This window comes from Cyprinodon tularosa, unplaced genomic scaffold (assembly GCF_016077235.1).
Source record: "Cyprinodon tularosa strain WSP-4 unplaced genomic scaffold, ASM1607723v1 ctg25, whole genome shotgun sequence".
Classification (NCBI taxonomy): Eukaryota; Metazoa; Chordata; class Actinopteri; order Cyprinodontiformes; family Cyprinodontidae; genus Cyprinodon; species Cyprinodon tularosa.
Window position 1 is genome coordinate 1,067,877 of NW_024038928.1, and position 17,739 is coordinate 1,085,615.

The following is a 17,739-nucleotide window of genomic DNA, read 5'->3' on the forward strand; positions in this document are numbered from 1 at the left end:
AGGGTAGTGTAAATAGGGCTTTTGTCTAGGTCATCGCAGCGCCGCCGTCTTTTGTTTTTCAGCCATTCTGCTGTAGATCTACTGCTGTGGATAGAAGAATTCACATTTGGTTCTAGAATACTTTGAAAAGGCTCCACCTGTGAACCCAAAACAAGCCCAGATAACCTTCCCTCCTACTGTGCCTGACAGCCTGTATAGGCTGTTTATGCTCATATGACACATTCAGTTGTCAGCAGCAGTTTATCCAGGGGCCTCATTTAAAAAAAAGCTTGCAAACTGCAACGGCCATGCAAATATTGTGATTTATAAACAGAGATGGGAAGAAACGAAGTACAAATTCTTCGTTACTGTACTCAAGTAGATATTTCTGATATTATTACTTTACTTAACTACTTATTTTTATGGCGAATTTTTACTTCTACTCCTTACATTTTAAAAAATTGGCTCGTTACTTTAGTTTTGAATAATTTCAATGGAGTTACCGTTATTATTTTTCACGTCAGCAATACCAAAATCAATCTAATTGGATGGGAATCTACGCTGCAGTTGACGCACCACTACAAGATGAATCAACAGATTCGGCGGTATTCATTTGTGGCAAATCATTGCAGCTTGGTGGCGGTGGCGTTAGCATAGTAGCATGGACGACGAGATGATTGAAAATGAACACAACAAAGATCTAGTCCTATTGGCAGACATCCATTTAAAATGTAGGCAAGGGCATGAAAAAAGTGGTTTCTACTTTTACTATTATACTTTAAGTAAATTTACAAGCCTGTACTTTGTTACTTTTACTTGAGTAAAGAAGTTTAATCAGTACTTCCACTTTTACCAGAGTATTTTTTAACACAAGTATCTGTACTTTTACTCAAGTATGGAAAGTGAGTACTTTTGCCATCTCTGTTTATAAACAACAAACCTGAGGGTCATAATATGGTCAGACATTTTAATTTTATGTGTGACACATATGCTATCCTGTCACAGGAATAATGAGATTCATGAGCAGCTTTTATTCATTATCAAAGTCTATATAATATTTCAACTTTTTCACCATTTTATTGCTCTTCCTGATGAATAAGAGAGTGAGTCATTTCGCAGATAGATTCATTATTGTAATAAGATGGGAAGAATTCATAGTGAAAATACTTTAAACAGCCGAACCGGGTTTATGGTGCCTGATGGATGCATATGGAATTAACTTTATTACTGTTGCAAGCAAAGATCATGTTTTTTTTATAAAAAGATTGTAATACAAAAAAGTATTTGAGCAACTTTTCTGTTTTGTCACTTCGGGTTTTTTTTTTTTTTTTCATATTTAATAATTTTCAAATATTATAAAAGACACTCTTTACTGATTTTAAGATAAATTTGTTTTTCAAAATTATTATTTTTTTTTATTCTTCTTTGTGAGGATTAAAGATGCACTATTGCTGGTCTATATAGCAACATTTTGAGTGTTTCTATTTGAAGTGAACCGAAAGTGATCTGTGAAACATTTAAAAGAATTAATTTTGTAAAACTCAGTCTGAAAAGCAGATTTTAAAAAATATTTCTATAAAAAAGATCATTTGAAAAAAATACATTATGAAAAATAAATATTTAAATAACAGCAAAGTTGCTCTGAAGCTTATGAATTACAGATAAGAAAAATGTATAAGGCTTCAAGCTGCAGTCAGTTTGTTAAAGATCCAAATTAATTAACAGAAATTAGGAAGCGGTATAAGTAATTTTGCTCATATTAAATCTTATAAATAGGTTTTCTGCTTTTCAATGTTTTCTTTCATCTTGTTTTTTAATCAATTCCACCCATTATCCTCCCCATGGTTCCCGTCGGCTCCGACCAGCATGAATTCCTCCACAGGTGTTTAACATAATCAAGAATTAAATGACTCTCTGAAGCTGCTTTTAGGAGCAAAATAATTCTGTGAATTCTACCATAAATCTGAGATATCAGCCAGCATTAAGCTCAATACTTTTCTTTAATTAAATGAAAAAACATTTATCTGACTTTCCACCGTGACTCACCAACATATCTGTTTGTACCTCTGTTACACGGTGTTTTTGTTTTCTTTATCTTTTGTATGGTTGCCATTGGTAACCATTAAATAACACCGATCAGCTGACTCGTTTAAATGCACAATGGCATTGATGGTGAAGAGGAGGAACATAAGGAGGAGCCTTGAATACAAACACTGAGCTGCAGCTGGGATCTAGAGAGGAAAATAACCTGCTTTTGTGAGCATTTTGGTCCATTATTGTTGCAATCAAGGATGCAAAAAAGCAATTCAGAAATGAAACTTTAAAGAATTGATTATTGCTTTTCTCTGATAAAATCAAGTCAAATTTTAGCCCCCAATTTTTTAAAAATCTATTTAATATATATATATGTATATATTTTTTTTCTTATGTTACATATTTGATTTTTTTTCTTCAAACAGATCAAATTCTCTTCAATTCTGGGGGCTGGCTTTTCTACTGGTCTGCAGGGATATAAGAAAATCATTGTTATTGGTCAATAGTGAGCGTTTTCTATTGGGCTTGAAATGACCTGTAAAAGAAATCAATTTGTTAAAAATAACTGAAAAACAGTTTTATTTCTTGATTGCATTTTTTTTTTTTACATTTCCATTTACAAAATCTGTTCTTTGCTTCTAACAATGATGGAACAAAATTAACGTTAAAGATATAGTGGAGGATGTTCTTTTTCTGGGTGGATCATCAAAATAAGTGGTCCTCCTAATTGTCAATCATTCTGGTGATATGTTTACGTAAGGCCGTGCTACGTACTCGCCCCCATTTTCACTTGTCAGTGGTGAGTGTGACATAGTGGAAAAATTATATATATATATATATATATATATATATATATATATATACACTATATTGCCAAAAGTATTTGCTCACCCATCCAAATTATTGGAATCAGGTGTTCCAATCACTTCCATGGCCACAGGTGTATAAATTCAAGCACCTAGGCATGCAGACTGTTTTTACAAACATTTGTGAAAGAATGGGTCGCTCTCAGGAGCTCAGTGAATTCCAGCGTGGAACTGTGATAGGATGCCACCTGTGCAACAAATCCAGTCGTGAAATTTCCTCGCTCCTAAATATTCCACAGTCAACTGTCAGCTGTATTATAAGAAAATGGAAGTGTTTGGGAACGACAGCAACTCAGCCACGAAGTGGTAGGCCACGTAAACTGACGGAGCGGGGTCAGCGGATGCTGACGCGCATAGTGCGAAGAGGTCGCCAACTTTCTGCAGAGTCAATCACTACAGACCTCCAAACTTCATGTGGCCTTCAGATTAGCTCAAGAACAGTGCGCAGAGAGCTTCATGGAATGGGTTTCCATGGTCGAGCAGCTGCATCCAAGCCATACATCACCAAGTGCAATGCAAAGCGTCGGATGCGGTGGTGTAAAGCACGCCGCCACTGGACTCTAGAGCAGTGGAGACGCGTTCTCTGGAGTGACGAATCGCGCTTCTCCATCTGGCAATCTGATGGACGGGTCTGGGTTTGGCGGTTGCCAGGAGAACGGTACTTGTCTGACTGCATTGTGCCAAGTGTAAAGTTTGGTGGAGGGGGGATTATGGTGTGGGGTTGTTTTTCAGGAGCTGGGCTTGGCCCCTTAGTTCCAGTGAAACGAACTCTGAATGCTTCAGCATACCAAGACATTTTGGACAATTCCATGCTCCCAACTTTGTGGGAACAGTTTGGAGCTGGCCCCTTCCTCTTCCAACATGACTGTGCACCAGTGCACAAAGCAAGGTCCATAAAGACATGGATGACAGAGTCTGGTGTGGATGAACTTGACTGGCCTGCACAGAGTCCTGACCTCAACCCGATAGAACACCTTTGGGATGAATTAGAGCGGAGACTGAGAGCCAGGCCTTCTCGTCCAACATCAGTGTGCGACCTCACAAATGCGCTTCTGGAAGAATGGTCAAAAATTCCCATAAACACACTCCTAAACCTTGTGGACAGCCTTCCCAGAAGAGTTGAAGCTGTTCTAGCTGCAAAGGGTGGACCGACGTCATATTGAACCCTATGGATTAGGAACGGGATGTCACTTAAGCTCATATGTGAGTCAAGGCAGGTGAGCAAATACTTTTGGCAATATAGTGTATATATATATATATATAGGGCCTGGCTGTGTGTTTCCTGGATGGGGCCGCCTTTTACAGCTGCTTTTTGTGTCTCTCCTTCTGTCTCCTTGAACCCCAGTCGGCCTCAGCAGATGGCCGCTCACTCTGAACCTGGTTCTGCTGGAGGTTTCTTCCTGTTAAAAGGGAGTTTTTCCTCTCCACTGTCGCTACAAGCATGCTTAGTGTGAGGGATTGTATTTGAGTCAGAGTCGATGCAATCAACTGGTTTTCCTTAGATAGAAAACTTTGTATCAATTTGACTGGATGATCTGGTTGAACTGTAAAGTGCCTTGAGATGACATGTGTTGTGAATTTGGCGCTATAGAAATAAACTGAATTGAATTTAATTGAAATGTTTAATGTTTGTTTAATGTGACAGGAAAAAACAAAATACATGAGTATTTTGAAACACAGTTGAACCACTTTCATTATTGTAAAAACAGATCGAATCGAAATTAATCGATTTGGAACTGTATGTATCAAAATCGAATCGATTCAGGCAAAAATCCCCAGCCCTACTCATTAGCGTCTTCAGGCCTAAGATAACATGAGGGACATGGATTGCTGCTCCCTTCCTCTGCTTTCCATTGTTAGTGTTTTCATTTGTTGATAAATGTTCTTTTTTTGCCTAATTTGTAGACCTGTGTGATTATCATGAAAGTAGAGGAAGAAAATGCAAAATTAAAAAAGTCAGCTGCCCCTAATGGGGATCGGTTTGTGATGTCAAAATAGCCGGTATCGGCCTTAAAAATCTGTATTGGTCAATTTCTAGTTCCAACTGTTTAGTTTAGCAGTAGCTGGATCTTCCACTAACCTGTCTGCTGTCTGCAGGGAGTAAAAGCCAGAAGCATGTGCTGCGTCCGGAGTCTTTAGAGGGGACGGATGAAGAGGACCCCATCAGTGCCCTGGAGTGGGACCCCCTGTCAACCGACTACTTACTAGGTCTGGTTAATGTATTTTCAGTGGTAGACGGTTCAGGTTTGATGGACTCTGTCTGCCTGATGTCTCATCCTCTGAAGATGATTCTTTAGTGTCGAATTCTCGAAACCAACAGGAGTTCGCTTCTATGGTTCTATGAAATGCTTCTTTTTTGGCAAAATATTCATGCAGTCCTTTAGTATTCTGTAAATAGAATTTGTGATTGATCGAATGAGATGATTAACATGAAGCCTCCTGTATTCCTAACATCACATGTTTAACCCCTGCCACAGTGTCAAACCTCCATAACGGCATCAGGCTGGTGGACAGCGAGGGTCTGGCATGCATCACGTCCTTCTGTTTCCCCTCGGCTGCTGCATCCGTTCAGTGTTTGGCCTGGGTCCCATCGGCTCCCGGCATGTTCATTACTGGAGGTAAATATGCAGCGTGTAGGACGTGGGTTTTCATTACCGCACTGGTGTTAATCTGAGCAAAGAGCTCATATCCAGCTGGTGTGTGGGACCGCATGCAGAAGCGTTTTCATATTCCAAATCGCTCTGATCATTTGGATTAGAGACAAAGTGAAATTAATGAAATTTGTATTTGACTGAGAATAATGGTGGAAACGGTTTATTTCTGCTCATCAGATTCACAGGTTGGAGTATTAAGAGTGTGGAACGTGTCTCGGTCCACTCCGTTGGACAGCTTTAAGCTGAAGAAGACAGGGTTTCATGCCCTGCACGTCCTCAACTCCCCTCTGACCAAAAAAGGTAACGTCCAGCGCAGCACTGGAGTGGGACTAAGGCCCCGTCCACACGAAGACAAAACGAACACGAAACGCTAATATTTTCCAGAACGTTTGTCGTAAAGATGGAGACATAAAATAAATGTGATCGTCCACACGAATGCATGAAAACGCTGCAAAATGTATGCCAGGCCTGTAAGTGGCGCTCTGGTGCCAAAGCAAAAATAGGCGACGAAATGTTGGGCATGCGCACTAATATTTATACATGGTTGCCCTGCGGGTCCATTTTCGTGGTTCAGTCAAATTCAGGTGTTGAACTATGTCGTCGATATTGCTCTGTTCTTCCTGGAGATATTCCAGAAGAAGAAGATTCTGTTGTAAGCTCGACAGCAGGATGAGTAGCATGAGCAGCAACCATTCAACACAGTACGGCGCCATTGTTGTTGTGATACTGTGTCGCACATGCGTGTTTAGAGGCGACGCTATGACGCATGCGTGTAAGAAAAAAAAATGCGGTCAGAGCTTAAAGATGGAAACGCGAAAACGGCGTTTCAAAATCTTCCCACTCTGAAGGCTGAATAAAAAAAAGATCGTTTACAGACCCCGAAACGCCGGCTTCGTATGGATGAGAGGCTGGTTTGGTGAAAAATGTGTGCGTTTAGGCCAGGGTTTGGCTTCGTGTGGACGGGGCCTAACTTTCAGACCTGGAGTTTCACCCCTCAGACAGGCCCACTTAAGATAATGACCTGTTATTATTAAAAACCATACAACGTTAAACCCCAAGGCTTTTAATTTTGTGTATTTGTTCTAAAATACTTAAAATACACGTTAGGGTTGCTTTACAATGCAGATTTATTTAAACATGAGTGGAAATTCTCAACATTATTCTATATAACACTAAGTGTTCACTGATATCCAAACCTAAAAACTAAAATAAAAACAGAAAATATTAACATTTTACACTTCCTCCAGTTTCCCTAGACTCTCCTGGACCTGCATCACATAAAAAAATTGTAATTTTAAAAATTTTAGCATATTCGTATTGGGAAGCACATTTGAACTTAATTTAAACTTAATTTGAAACAGTTAAGACATTTCAGGGTATAAATATTCAGATATATTTCTTATTATTCCATTTCACTTGTAGGTTTTGTGTTTTTCTTATTTACTTGAAATGCTTATATGGCTATTACATAGAAAATATTTAGAACTTATGCCTATTTGTTCACACGCTGTAAGCACCCGTTTCTTCCATAGTAACAGGAGCAATCCCATCATCACCACTGGTTTTGCTTCTGACAATAAGTAACATTTAATAAAAAATGTCATACTTAGGAGCATAAAGAACTGCACCATACTCTTTATTTATGGAAGAAAATTAGTCTCGTTGGAATCTGCCTTTTTTTTAACACCGAATTTTAAACACTAAATTTTTTAACACCGAATTTTAAAAGCATGCTCGTTGCTAGCACAGTGGCGATCTTTGTGCAGTTATGCTACGTTCACACCGGACGCAGCAAAAGCAGCAAAATCGCTTCTGCTGCTTCCTTTTTGCTGCTTGTACCAGTTAGTTCTGACGCGCGGCTGAAGCAGCTTTGCTGCTCTGGCTGCGTGGTGCAAAAGTGTGTCTGACGCGCGTTGGGCGGAGCTTCACTATCCTTTCTCTGCCTTGCAGCTATATTTGCTGTGATCAGTGGGAATAAAGTAGTTTTAATATGTTTTTAAGTGAGAAAATACACCTGAAAACGTAATCAGTGCAGTCAGTTCATTCAGATTATCATCCTGCCTTCCAATATTTTTTCTGTCGGAGCCGCTCAGACCTAATCTGACAACAGCCAGATGCGTGTCTCGCTCCGCCTAGCTAATAAAAAAGATAATAAAAGCCAACATATTCTGCCGGCAGATTTCTGCATTTTAAGTAAATTTAGGCGTCAATAAACTGTTTCAGAGGAGTGATCATAGCGCTCTGTATCATCAGTGCTGTGTCTGTCTCCCTGCCAGCTCCCAGATCAGCTTCTCTGATTGGTTGACGTGGCGCGTCGAGCAGCAAAAATTAAATTTTTCCATCTCGAGCAGCAGCGCGTTTGCGGCGCGTCACGCGCGTCAGATGCTTAAACGCGCCCGACGCGCGTCAACTATTGACTTTGCATGTAAACTCGCTGCTTCTGTCGCGCCAGCTGCGTCCGGTGTGAACGCAGCATTATCATGGCGGAAACTTTTTTTGGTTTTCTTTGAGCTGCTGATGCTCCTTTTACTCCCCAACTTTCAGGCACCAGTGAGGGACTGTGTGCACCAATGTATTACGTAAGAGTGCAGGGAGAAAAAACCTGCCAGTGAAGCCAGAGGCAGGTCAGGGATGGCATAGCAGTTCAAGCGATCCACTCATGGCAGAACACCGGTGTAAAAAATTAATGAAATAAAATAAATGAATGGCACTTGCAGCCTAAAAATAAGACCAGCTTACTGGGAATTGTCCATGTCCTGCCGATTAGCCACTCTGGGCCTGTTCCAGAGCAGCAAATGGATAAACTCAAGCATGTCTTAGACATTTGATCAAAAACTTTCCTGTTCCTGTTTTTTTTCAAATAAATCAGTTCTACCTCAGGTCAGCAGTATTCATGTTGGACCCTCTGAACCTGAGCTGCTGCTCTCCTTTCTCTCTGCAGCTCAGAGCGCCTGTTCTCCCGGTAAAAGCCAGCACACCAGTTCCACCAGCGAGGCTGTCCCCCCACCGACTCTGTCCCAGAACCGGGCCTTCTCTCTGCCGCCCGGCCATGCGGTCTGCTGCTTCATGGATGGTGGTGTTGGACTCTATGATATGGGAGCCAAGAAGTGGGATTTCCTACGTGACCTGGTACTCCGCTGCCTGCACAAAGTCAGAAACCTGGAGCTTTTCTCTGTGGTCTTTCTGTACGAACAGTTTTTTTTGTCCATTTCAGGGTCATGTAGAAACTATCTTTGACTGCAAGTTCAAACCAGATGATCCCAACCTCCTGGCAACGGCTAGTTTTGATGGAACAATAAAAATCTGGGACACCAACACGTTGACGGCTGTACATACCTCACCAGGCAACGAAGGAGTGGTTTACTCGCTGTCCTGGGCTCCAGGTGGATCAGCACATCAGCTTCCATTACCTACTGTTAGCTAATATCCTAACAGTATGCCAGACTGGCTGTGTCCAAACATCCACCCTAACCCCTAAATCCCTTAATCACTATATAGAGCAGGGACTTTATAGGGAACTCAGTTAACTGACCGTTCGGACAGATCTTTGTTATTTGTTGCCGCTGTGACAAGAAATACCATAATGCTTTGCGAGGAAAGCTCTCGCAAAGCTTTCCTGGATATATCTGCTCGCCTAGTGACCATGGATGATTGTGGGACATTTCGAGTCCACTACTTTTTCCTCCTCTAGACATTCAGACCCCCATTTAAAATAGCCTAATCCTTATATAGGGCCCTATATACACTCACTGGCCACTTTATTAGGTGCCCCATGCTAGTAACGGGTTGGACCCCCTTTTTGCCTTCAGAACTGCCTCAATTCTACGTGGCATAGATTCAACAAGGTGCTTTAAGCATTCCTCAGGGAGTTTGGTCCATATTGACATGATGGCATCACACAGTTGCTGCAGATTTGTCGGCTGGATCCATGATCCAAATCTCCCATTCCACTACATCCCAAAGATGCTCTATTGGATTGAGATCTGGTGACTGTGGAGGCCATTTGAGTACAGTGAACTCAGTCTGAGATGATTCCAGCTTTATGACATGGCGCATTATCCTGCTACAAGTAGCCATCAGAAGTTGGGTACATTGTGGTCATAAAGGGATGGGCATGGTCAGCAACAATACTCAGGTAGGCTGTGGCGTTGCAACAATGCTCAATTGGTACCAAGGGGCCCAAAGAGTGCCAAGAAAATATTCCCCACACCATGACACCACCACCACCAGCCTGAACCGTTGATAAAAGGCAGGATGGATCCATGCTTTCATGTTGTAGACGCCAAATTCTGACCCTACCATCCGAATGTCGCAGCAGAAATCGAGACTCATCAGACCAGGCAACGTTTTTCCAATCTTCTATTGTCCAATTTCGATGAGCTTGTGCAAATTGTAGCCTCAGTTTCCTGTTCTTAGCTGAAAGGAGTGGCACCCGGTGTGGTCTTCTGCTGCTGTAGCCCATCTGCCTCAAAGTTCCACGTACTGTGCGTTCAGAGATGCTCTTCTGCCCACCTTGGTTGTAACGGGTGGTTATTTGAGTCACTGTTGCCCTTCTATCAGCTCGAACCAGTCTGACCATTCTCCTCTGACCTCTGGCATCAACAAGGCATTTCCGCCCACAGAACTGCCGCTCACTGGATGTTTTTTCTTTTTCGGACCATTCTCTGTAAACCCAAGAGATGGTTGTGCGTGAAAATACCAGTAGATCAGCAGTTTCTGAAATACTCAGACCAGCCCTTCTGGCACCAACAATCATGCCACATTCAAAGTCACTCAAATCACCTTTCTTCCCCATACTGATGCTCGGTTTGAACTGCAGGAGATTGTCTTGACCATGTCTACATGCCTAAATGCACTGAGTTGCCGCCATGTGATTGGCTGCTTAGAAATTAAGCGTTAACAAGCAGTTGGACAGGTGTACCTAATAAAGTGGCCGGTGAGTGTAAGGGTATTAGGGTGGACATTCGGACTGAGCCTTAGTTTATTATTAGCTAATACAGTTGGCAGTCGCTACCTGATGTAGTAATTATATAATAATTTTCTTTAATAGTAAAGATGGCTAATATGCTAATTATATTGTTGGCTGATATGCTATAACGAGCTAATGCGGTTTGCTATCAATGGTTTCTGTTTTGGTAAAGCTAACTAATACGCTGATACAGTTATCCATCAATACCTCGTTTACTAATGGTTCCCTTTTATGGTAAAGTTAGCTAATATGCTAATATGATATTGTTAGCTGATATGTGTAGGAAAAAATGGTTACCTGATATCCTACTGGTTACTAATGTGTTAAAGTGAGGTTATATACTAATGATATTGTTAGCTAAAACGTTATTAATAGCTAATACAGTTTGCAACCATCATAGATATCTATATAACTGCTAGATCTTTTATAGTGGCTTGCTGGATGCGATCGCCGGCAGCCATCTTAGCACAGGCAGGCTCTCCTGCGGGACCTATACTTTGACGAATTTGTGATCACCTCTTATGATACGTTCGAACTGAATGCAATTTGAGCAGCAAAGAATCATCTGATGTGCCTCAAGAGCATCTTTTAGTAAAGTATGTTCAGATGCATCTGATGCTTGTGCTGCTATTATATTCAATGGCAGAGTCACTTAGTTAGGTTAGGTATAAAGTAGTTTTAATATGTTTTCAAGCAAGTAAGTATAACTCCAAAGATAATTTTTGCTGTCAGTTTATGAAGATTATGATCCTGCCTTAAAATATTATTTTGCTCTCGGCAGCAGGCCGTCACTTGGAATCCCCAGCAGCAGCTGCCTCAAACCGTCGCTTCTACGGAATTTTCCAGCTGCTTCTGCTGCTCAAATTGTGTTTGGTGTGAACATAGCATAAATATTAAGCCTAAGTTATCAGTATGGGCGATGTGGAATTTTGAGTAAACAAGTTAAAGGGACACCAACCCCTAGCAAGGACATTATCATTTGTTTTACTGAAACATGGTTGCAGGACAATACGATCAATAAAATCTTCATAGCTCAAAAAAGTTAAGAACAAAAACATTCTTCTTTCTACTTTGGCACAACGGAATAATTTCGTCATTGTCATCGTTTACGAAAGCAACACTGATTCTATTCCATAAAAAAAAAAAAATCTCTGCTTGTTTTTAAGGTGACCTGAACTGCATCGCAGGAGCAACATCTCGTAACGGAGCATTTATCTGGGACGTCAGGAAAGGAAAAATCATTACCCGCTTTAACGAGGTCTGTTCAAAGCCACAATCTGCAGAACAATGTTCATTAAGGTGGTAAAGTTACAGACTGTTGATGGTTTCCTTTCAGCACGGTAAAAATGGCATATTCTGCATCTCATGGAGCCACAAAGACTCCAAGAGGATCGCCACGTGCAGCGGAGACGGTTTCTGGTCAGCCCTCAACTTCTCTAACAGCCGGGTTAGGTTTAGCCCCCCCAACACACTTCTCAGTGTTGTGTTTTTATATTTTTCTCGCTGCAGCATCATCCGAACCATCGATGGGAAGATACTGCATAAGTACAAACATCCTGCTGCTGTTTTTGGCTGCGACTGGAGCCAGAACAACAAGTAAGACTTCAGCGCCCTGTTCAAACAGGGGAATTATAGGAAATTGCTGTTTTTTGTGCTTCATGTTTTCAGCTGTTTGAATTGCGTTAAAAAAATTCAACTAATCTAAAGTCAGACACTCTAAATAGATCGCAGTAACCAATATTTCTTAAATTTTGATTCATTCATATTAAGTTAAAGGCTTAAAACAGGAGGTGGACATCGAAAATGATGATGATGATGATGCTTCTGATCATGCGCCATCTCCGAGCCTGTAACTGTCTGTTCAGAAAAGACAGTTTCCATGTATAAAGATGTGTGGCTACTTGTTAATGACACAGTATAAAGGAAGGAGGGGCTTCATCTGTCTAGGCATGTAGGGCTTCTCCTTTCACTCCTAAACCAGTCTCCATTGGAGAAAAAACAGCCAGACTGAGGTGACCGTTGGTGTATTTTTAACAGATTAAAGTTTATTATAGGGATGCACGATATAATCGGCCCCCTATCGGTATCGGCCTGTATCGGCCTTAAAACTGAATATCGGACATCGGCCACCCCACCGATATTTAATCCGATATTGGATCAGCTTCTGAGTTTCTAAAGTCTAAAAAAAAAAAAAAAAAAAAAAAAAACTACTTCTTCTTCCTCAAAAACTTCTTTTTTACAGACTTAAAAACTTCTAAAGACGAGGGAAAAAATATTGATACATTAAAATATCACAATATCTTCATATGCTGATATATTGCCATTTAAAAACAACATATCAATCTCTTTTACTAATGAAATATTGCTATATGTCATCGTTATGCTACGAAATCCCCCAAAAATTCACAAAATTTTGCAATATTTTTATATGTTGATATATTGACGTGGTATCGATCTATTTCACTAACAAAATCTCACAAGAATTTGCAAAATATCACGAGAGTTTGTAACAGAACGATGAAATTTCATGAGATTTTGAAAGTAAAATAGGTCGATACCGCGTTTTTAAAAATCAATTTGATATCAGCATATGAAAATATATTTGAGTATATTATTTTGTCAGAAATGGATAACAAAACTGCTATTTTTAATGACTACTTATTTTTGTCCAGCTTTAACATCAGTATCGATATCGGTTATTAGGGATGGGAATCGAAAACCGGTTCCTGTTAAGAACCGGTTCCGTATTTTCCGATTCCATGGCATCGTTTGGCAGCTCACTGAACGATTCTTTTTTCGATTCCCGCAGCACCAGAGCCTAGAGCGCCGGCTCTGGGGAGCACGACTTACGTCACGTTTTTTACGTAAGTTACGTAAGTCACGCAAGTTACGCAAGTTGGAATAACTATTCGAGGAGGAAGACAACGAGCTGCGGTCACTTTGTGAATCAAAGCCCCGTCTTTCCTTAGCCCAGTGGGTAGATCAGGAAATCCAGCTCTATAAAAGCTTGCCCTCCATCCCCTGCAGGGATAGCGCCACACTGTGGTGGTGGAACAAGCAAGATACGCTGCCCTTGCTATCTGACTGGCTGAAAACTACCTCTGTGTGCAGGCTTCCTCCATCCCATCTGAGAGGGTGTTCTCCACGGCTGGAGACACCTTAAGCCCTGAAAGATCCTGTATCCTTCCAGAAAAAGCAGATATGCTCATCTTTCTGCAAAAGAACTGTTAATTTTTCCTACTACTGTTTTATAATTAGTATTTTTTGTTATTTAAAATAGGTTATTATCCAATCATTTGTTATTAGACATTGTTGGTTATTAAGTTTGTTCTTGTATATTTATTTTTCATTTAAACACAGATGTTACTCCAGTTTCACATTTCCTGTGGACATCTTGATCTTGTTGAGTTTGTAAGATTGTGCAATAGTTAAGTAAACAAAGTTGATTCTGATAATCAAACTGTTTGTTCTCCTTTTTCCCCCAAATTGGAATCGAAAAAAGAATCGATAAAGAATCGAATCATTTCATAGAATCGAAAAGGGAATCGGAATCGTGAAAATCTTTTCAATTCCCAACCCTATCGGTTATCGACCACATGAGTTTTAAAATATCGGCATATCGGATATCGGCCAAAATCCCAATATCGTGCATCCCTAGTTTATTATATAAGAATTGTTTTGTGTGCTTTTTCTTGATATACATAATTTCTGAAAGGTAGCTAATGTTAGCCTGTCCTGCTATCATCATTACTGTCTCTGTTTCACCAAAAGCAATGATTCAAACAATCAGGGACTAACCTACAGGCAGAGGGTAGGTGTTACTGCTTATCTAACCTTTTACGTATCGTATAAGCGTCTGGGAAACATGGCTAACTGCTAATGTTGCTAATGCAAGATCTATATAAATAGTATACACACACTACACTTGTAATTTCTCACTCTTAACAAATGCATGCACATTAGGGTGGCCAAATGTCCGGCTTTAGGGTGGACAGTCCGGATTTTCATTCAATTCAATTCAGTTTATTTATATAGCGCCAAATTCACAACACATGTCATCTCAAGGCACTTTACAGTTCAACCAGATCATACAGTCAAATTGATACAAAGTTTTCTATCTAAGGAAAACCAGTTGATTGCATTGACTCATTGACTCAAATACAATCCCCCACACTAAGCATGCTTGTAGCGACAGTGGAGAGGAAAAACTCCCTTTTAACAGGAAGAAACCTCCAGCAGAACCAGGCTCAGTGTGAGCGGCCATCTGCCGAGGCCGACTGGGGTTCAAGGAGACAGAAGCAGAGATACAAAAAGCAGCTGCAAAAGGCGGCCCCGTCCAGGAAACACGCAGCCAGGCAGACGAGCTCCAAGGCAGCTCCCATGCCAGAGGACGAAGAGAGCACATCCACTCAGTCACGGTCAGAGAAACAGGACCACACTGGAAAACAGGCCGATCTCCAACATCTATAAACAAGGGTGTTGATAGAAGCAGCACAGCTGATGTTTCTTTCCAGGATGACGTCACAGCCAAACAGGAACAGACGAGGCAAAGCTACTCTGAGGAAAGGCAGAGAGAGCAGAAGGTTAGAGATTGAACTAACAGATTCTGCAGAATAGGAGAACAGAGAGAGAATGAAGCAGAATGATGAAATGGGGGTCCCTATGTCCTCCAAAGGTCTAAGCCTATAGCAGCATAACTATAGAGATAGCTCAGGATAACCTGAGCCACCCTAACTATAAGCTTTATCAAAAAGGAAAGTTTTAAGCCTAGCCTTAAAAGTAGACAGGGTGTCTGCCTCACGGACTAAAACTGGTAGTTGGTTCCACAGGAGAGGAGCCTGATAACTAAAAGATCTGCCTCCCATTCTACTTTTAGAAATTCTAGGAACCATTAGTAAACCTGCAGATTGAGAGCGAAGTGCTCTGTTAGGAACATAAGGAACAATCAGATCTCTGATATAAGATGGAGCTTGGCCATTTAAGGCTTTATATGTGAGAAGGAGGATTTTAAATTCTATTCTTGATTTAACAGGAAGCCAATGAAGAGAAGCCAGGATAGGTGAGATATGATCTCTCTTTTTAATTTTCATTAGAACTCTGGCTGCAGCATTTTGGATCAGCTGAAGGCTTTTAACTACAGTTTGTGGACTTCCTGATAGTAAAGAATTACAATAGTCCAGCCTTGAAGTAACAAATGCATGGACTAGTTTCTCAGCATCAACCCTGGACAGGATATTTCTAATTTTTGCAATGTTCCTCAGATGAAAGAAGGAAATTCTAGAAACCTCTTTGATATGGGATTTAAATGACAGGTCCTGATCAAAAATAACACCAAGATTTTTTACTTTATTATCTGAAATCAGTTTAATCCCATCCAAATGAAGTGACTGGCTAATCAGTTTCTTTTTCAGAGACTCTGGTCCAAAGACTATAACTTCTGTTTTGTCTGCATTCAGGAGCAGAAAGTTAAGAGTCATCCAGGTTTTTATGTCTTCAAGACATGCCTGTAATCTATGTAATGGGTTAGCTTCATCTGGATTTATAGACAGATATAGCTGGGTATCATCAGCGTAACAGTGGAAATTAATCCCATGCTGTCTAATAATTCTACCAATTGGGAGCATGTATAAAGTAAAGAGAATTGGTCCTAGCACTGATCCCTGTGGTACTCCACAGGTAACCTTTGAGCGTGTTGAAGATCTATCATTAACATGAACAAACCAAATTCGATCAGATAGATAAGATTTAAACCAGTCTAGTGCTGTTCCTTTAATTCCAACAAAATATTCAAGTCTTTCTAAAAGAATATTATGGTCAACTGTATCAAATGCAGCACTAAGATCCAACAGGACAAGCACAGATACAAGTCCATTATCTGAGGCCATGAGAATATCATTAGTGACTTTCACCAGAGCTGTTTCAGTGCTATGATGAGCTCTAAAGCCAGACTGAAACTCTTCAAAAAGTTCATTATGGTGGAAGTGATCGCAAACTTGTTTGGCAACTACTTTCTCAAGAATTTTGGATAAGAAAGGAAGATTGGATATAGGTCTATAATTGACCAAGTCATCTGGGTCAAGAGACGGTTTCTTAAGCAGAGGTTTAATTACAGCAACCTTAAAAGCTTTAGGTTTTAGGTCATTGCACTGTGCCCTGTCCTCCTTTATGAGGCACTAGGCTTGTAGAGCAGATTATTTATAAATTTTTTTTTTGCTGGGCTGCAGCACAATATCCAATCATCAAAACTGCATCACTATCTGATTTAACAGATGATTGGCCAAGAGTGGCGTGGTGTCAGATAAAGATCTGCTTTTAATTGGTTGCAAAAGTAAACAAGGATCAGAATTACTGATGCTAAGTATTAAAGTTAGCGTCCTGTCAAAACCAGGACGTCGTTTAGCTCAGAATGGACAAAAGAGTGTGAATTTATGACCAAAGGTAGTGGAGATTCATTCCATGGGTTTTGCCACTTTGTCGATGCGATGTGGGTGTAAGCAGTCGAGGAAAAGCTGCAATTGAACGGCGTGCAAGTACGGATTAACGTAAAAGTAATAAACGTGCAGCAGCGAACTCTTCAATGTTGGCTTTTACATTAAGTTTTTTATCGCCCCTGGATTAGGGGTGTGCAAAATACGATGACGATGCATCGCAATTCTACTTTTTGTGATCTACTGCATCGATTCTTGATGCCAAGTATCGATTCTTAATTAACAAAAAGGAATAAATAAAATACATGAATGGTTGGCACCAGTGATGGGACTAACGGCGTTGAAAGTAACGGCGTTACTAACGCCATTACCTTGTTTTAGTAACGAGTAATCTAACCAATTACTTTGACTGTAACTATAACGCAGTTACCATTTCAGACACCCCGTTACTGCGCGTTACTCAGGTCGCACAATGAACCTTTTTTCATGATAGGACTTGTGCACAGCTGCGTGAAGCTGACACCCCACCCACGTCAAAAAGCTCTGCAAATAGACTGAATGGTTAGTGCAACGTTAGTGCAGATTTGTGCAGAAAAAAAATATTGTTTGTGCTACTTTTGTTTAAGAGATATTAAAGATTATTTTTTAGGTCATCCAGAGGTGCGCGCCTTGTCATGAGAGAGGGGAGGATGAGAATGGCTGATGTATAGTGAGATTCCGTCTGTCAGTTGGGTAGGTGGGTGTTTCTGCTGGCGGGTGTTAACGTACAGCACACACAGAGAGATGGAGAGTGAGGAGGATCCAGCAGC

At 40.6% G+C, this 17,739-nt stretch overlaps 1 protein-coding gene across 1 annotated transcript in view; it reads left to right on the forward strand.

Annotated features, from left to right (window-relative positions):
- wdr17 (WD repeat domain 17) overlaps nt 1-17,739 on the forward strand; it is a 65,153-nt gene that overhangs the window by 11,253 nt on the left and 36,161 nt on the right. Inside the window, exons 5-12 of the mRNA XM_038288202.1 lie at nt 4,977-5,087; nt 5,357-5,497; nt 5,711-5,833; nt 8,475-8,662; nt 8,748-8,916; nt 11,669-11,760; nt 11,839-11,921; nt 12,012-12,098. Coding sequence (XP_038144130.1) covers nt 4,977-5,087; nt 5,357-5,497; nt 5,711-5,833; nt 8,475-8,662; nt 8,748-8,916; nt 11,669-11,760; nt 11,839-11,921; nt 12,012-12,098 — 994 coding nt within the window. The remainder of the gene's footprint in view (nt 1-4,976; nt 5,088-5,356; nt 5,498-5,710; nt 5,834-8,474; nt 8,663-8,747; nt 8,917-11,668; nt 11,761-11,838; nt 11,922-12,011; nt 12,099-17,739) is intronic.